The sequence below is a fragment of the Anopheles darlingi genome, chromosome 2 (genome assembly GCF_943734745.1).
Source record: "Anopheles darlingi chromosome 2, idAnoDarlMG_H_01, whole genome shotgun sequence".
NCBI classification, from domain to species: Eukaryota; Metazoa; Arthropoda; class Insecta; order Diptera; family Culicidae; genus Anopheles; species Anopheles darlingi.
Genome location: NC_064874.1, coordinates 10,074,272 through 10,078,823, shown reverse-complemented (window position 1 = coordinate 10,078,823; position 4,552 = coordinate 10,074,272). Strand labels below are relative to the sequence as shown.

Below are 4,552 nucleotides of genomic sequence, written 5' to 3'. Positions count from 1 at the left end.
CGGTTTGTTTTTAGATCTTACTTTAATGAAATGCTCACCAATCACCTTTTGCTAATATCCAGTTTCTTATTTTATTTATTTCCAGGAAAAAAAACGTCTCAAAATGCGGTGGTTTGGGGCTCTCTCGTCACTGCTCCCCGTGCTGCTCCTCGTCCTCGCGACGCTTCTCGACGGTGAGACCGTACAAGGATCACCCTATCCGCGACCATTCCCCCAGACACTGCGCCGGCTACCGCGACGCAACGACTACATTGCCTACAACCTGCACCGCACCATCCGGCCACGGGATGTGAACGAACTCGGCGCGAACCAGGCACGGAAGGCGATGCACGATGTGCACGAAACGATCGCCGAGGTACAGCGGCTCCTGGCCCTCGATCCTTCGCTTCCCAGACTTACCAGGTAATAGTAGCTCGCTCGAAGGATATAAGCCTTGCCGCGAACACTGACACTAACCGTTGCATTCCCTTTGCCATTCTCATTGTAGGGGCGAGATCGAGGAGCTGTTTGAGAATGTGACGCGTGAAGAGTTTGCAAAATCGATCCGCGCCGGTGATCACAATCGGGCACAGCATATGCGAGCACTCATGCTGGTACTGCCGTATCATGCCAACAACATGTCACCGGAGAACCTGCAGCAGATCTACACTCGGCCACCGGTCACGCGAATTGTCGGTGCGGCCGATTCATCGCATCAGCGTCCGATCGCGTTGCCGGTTGTCGGTACAACAGCCACAACGACGACCACAACGACGACTCCTAGGCCACCACCACCACCAGTGCGCTCGACGATGGCGGATCTACCGGTGACGACGATCCGCTTCACGACACCCCGGCCAACCACCTTCCATCCGACGCTACCGGAGCGTATGCGTGACCCCGGTGCACAGCTTCGACCGGAGGAACTGAACGAGATACTGTCCGCGATCGGGCTCTCCCAGAGTCCGCCCTCTTTCCGGCCAATGCCAACGACCACAACCACGACGACGACAACGACAACGACGACGGAGCAACCAACCACCACGATACCGGCAGCGGCCGACACACCGATCAGCAACTCGATCAACGTTGACGATCCAAAGGTTGCCCAGGAGTTGAAGGAACTGCTTCGTTCGTTCGGTTTGCTGAAGGAGGAAGGAGGTACCTCACCGACCGCACCGGTCGGTATCGAGAGTCTGGCCAACATACAACCATCGGCACTCGTCCTGCATGAGCCACTGCGCGTCGAGGAGTCAATGCCAACGATCGATGAACCGATCACTACGACGACGACGACAACGACGGCTGCTCCTCCGGTAGTGGAAGAGGAAAAACCGGCGACCGGTGGCCTTACGCAGGCCAAGATAAACCCGGATGATTACATCGCTTTTAAGCCACTCCCGATTCGGATCCTCGGCGAAGACGACGGTGAAGACACGCACGCGAAGACGCGCGATGCGGAGTTGGATCAACTGTTGCAGTCCTTCGGGCTGCTCAGTCCAGGACGAAGCAAGAAATCGATGCACCGGTCAGAGCAACAGCAGGATACGACACCTGCCACGATGACCGCGATGCCAGCGATCGATGCGGATCTCGTTGCACCGCAGCTCATGTCCGTCCTCGGGACGCTCGGTATTCAGATGCGTAATGGAGGAGCGGTAACGGCACCACCATCACCACCGGCCACCGGATCGTACCGTCATTCCGTGTCACGCCGGGAGAAATCTGGACGTAAGCTGGAACCCCCGACATCGGCCGCCATGACGGTTGGTGATGCATCGCGCAAACCAGTTGCCACTGGTACGTCCGCACCGACGTCGTCGGCATTGTTCCGTGTTAACAACGAAGACTACAACAAGCTACAGCAGCTGTGGCACGCGGTGAAGGAACTGGAGAAGCTTAACGTTAGCCTAACCGACGAATCGCTCGATGTGCTCAATCCGAAGCACTACGATCTCAGTCCGACACTGCTAGCGCAGGGACCGGATCCACTCGATGGTGTTGAGGCGCAGGAACGATTGAACGAGATCAAAAAGCGACAACAACCGGGCACGGCAACGACGGCTGACGACGATGCAACGGTACCGGTGAGCGATAGTCCGACGAGGTTCAACCTGGACTTCGATAGCAGCGCGACGGAGAACAACGACACACCGTCATCATCGTCCAGTGTTACTACACCAACGGCGGCCGCTGAGTCAAACAGTGATGGCACCGAGTCCTCCTCCGAGTCTACGACAGGCAGCAGCAGCAGCACCACGACGATGACGACGACAACGGAGAGTGCACGGAATGCGGCCTTGCTGGAGGAATCGTTCCCGTCGGCCGATCTGGCCGGTGATCCGGTGAATGAGGAACCGTTGCCACCACCGCGTCGCACCGGTTTCTACTTCCTGTACGATTGGAACTCGTTCCTGGAGGTGGGAGAAGAACCGAACAAGGTCATCATTCGCTACAATCCGAAGGCGGGCGATCCGAGCCGCTTCCTACCGGTCAATGTACCGTAAAAAAAAAAAACGAGGACGTTGGTGTCCGTTTGGAGCATTAGTGTAAATAGATAGGTGTCGATCTTGTGTTGTGGGCTAGCGTAAATTATCGTCCTCCCTTCCTATTTATTTTGTCCCTCGTCCTCGGAGTAATAAGGCGCTCGCTACTAGCTGCTCTCGAGGGATTAACATAGTTTATAGTACAGACGCCGGCACCGGATCGTTGTCGACGTCGGCGTTGGGAACACACACGGGTTTTAGGGGTTACTAACTGCTGCTGCGTCTGCTGCTGCCGCAGAGCTACTACTGTAAGGAACACATTGTAAGGGTAGATTTCCATCGAAAATTGAACGGTCGACGTGGAACCACAAGGTTAGATGATAAGAGAGCACTACTACAGTACTGCACGTCGCTTTTTAACCGAATAATTCCTTAAAAAAAAACGTCTAAATTAACAAGCTGTCCTTTTTATGAAAACCCCAGTTTCTGAATCAATAAAGAACACGGATCAGCGTGGAAATTTCTGAAAATATGTATCTTTTTTCCCGTTTTCTGATTTTGCGTTCGCAAAATTTCGTTTCTCTTCGGCGTTTCCTAGTGGTGGGTAGAAGAACCAGCGCGATCGGGGCGCCTCTAGTGGCTGGTAAAAGTACCAGCGCGATCGAGAGCGCTGGTAGTTCTACCCGCCGCTAGGGAACGCTACTGGCTATTGGGAAAAACTAAAATTTCCATAATTTTGCGATAAATTGCGATGTTCTGCGCAGATTTTTAACGAAATAAACCGCAAGGGTGTTGTTTATTGTTTTGTTTCGTCTTTATTGTGTTTCCAATAGAAAAAAAGAGAGAAAAACGTTGCTACCGAACGTTGTTTCACATCGCGCAGGCTAACAATAATTCTCTAACCAACACAATATACGTGGGAAGCGCTAATCGATTTGATTGTTTTTGTGTGTTCTCTCCTTCTTCTGCTTCGTTTTCTGCTATTGTGCACGCCCGGCACTTCCGTCGCTCCTGGCGCTGCTGGTGCGCTGCATTTACAAATTTGTACAAACAAAGTGTAGCTCCTCTTCGTCCCTCACATCGACTAACGATTGTATGGTGGCCACGATACGCCCTTCGCACACTTGATTCTCCTTCAAAAACACGATAAAGGCTTCAAAGGTTAACGATAAATAGGATGATCCTGCGTTCTGGCCATCCTTGTTTTTGCATTTCAATGTCGGCTTGCTATACTTGTGCACCGCACGCATGGATGGAGAGCAAATACTATTTACAGCAGGCTCACCATGAGACAACGCAGTGTAGCGTGTTATGCCAGTAGCTCAGAGTGTGGGTTACTTAGAAACCGAAAAACAAAACCAACCCGAAAAGAATGTTAGCGCGCGTACTACCCTAGCACGATCCAGGTAGGCGCTCTCACTCCTGCGAGTGCGAGCACCATAGCTCTCACTATGCCTACTAAGCTATTCGAGTGTGCTGCTATTCTGCTCAACATATTCCAAATCTAAGCGCACATCTTGTTCTACTACTTCATCTTCAAAATATAGATCTCCTCTCTCTCTCTATCTCGACATCGTGTGTGTGTGTTAAATAAATAATTTACATTTTAACTCATCGTGGTGCCATTGCCGCTAATACTAACACGCACTCTCCCCCCCCCCCCTCCCCTTTGCTCTCGAGCTCATCTCTCACTTTGTTGATTTGTGTGTAACAGCGCCGAACGGCGCATTCCTCCCTCCCTTCGATCGCGGTTCATGTTCCTATTAGTTGCTAACAGCTAATTGTTAATCAGTGCGATCGGTGCGATCATCAGTCAGTAAAGTAATAAAAGGAAGAAACCTAGCCCCGCCCCATCCCTATACCCCTTCTTCTTCTTTTCTCCGCCTCGCCACCCCTCGGGCTTGTAAGTAGATTGTGCGCCATTGTTTTCATGTGTCTTTTATGTTGTCGTTGAATTCGCTTTCCATCTCTCCCTTGAGTTACTTCATCTCTATTGAGGGACATCTTGCCTTCTTCGAGAAGCGAAGGATCCCCTCTCTCTCCTGTCTTATGTACACCAATCATTCTAAACACTAAGCTCTAATCGG

General features: G+C 51.9%; 1 protein-coding gene across 1 annotated transcript; it reads left to right on the top strand.

Moving 5' to 3' along the window:
* The first annotated feature begins 91 nt into the window (after positions 1-91).
* LOC125949023 (uncharacterized) lies at positions 92-2,978 on the top strand. The gene is made up of 2 exons (XM_049675700.1): positions 92-402; positions 488-2,978. The coding sequence occupies exons 1-2, from the start codon at positions 104-106 to the stop codon at positions 2,484-2,486; spliced, it is 2,298 nt and encodes a 765-aa protein (XP_049531657.1). The 5' UTR covers positions 92-103; the 3' UTR covers positions 2,487-2,978.
* The last annotated feature ends 1,574 nt before the right edge of the window (positions 2,979-4,552 follow it).

Coding starts and splice junctions, on each gene's coding strand:
- LOC125949023 (XM_049675700.1), top strand. CDS start 104: ATGCGGTGGTTTGGGGCTCTCTCGTCACTGCTCCCCGTGCTGCTCCTC. Junction 403..487: donor TCGCTTCCCAGACTTACCAG/GTAATAGTAGCT, acceptor TTCTCATTGTAG/GGGCGAGATCGAGGAGCTGT.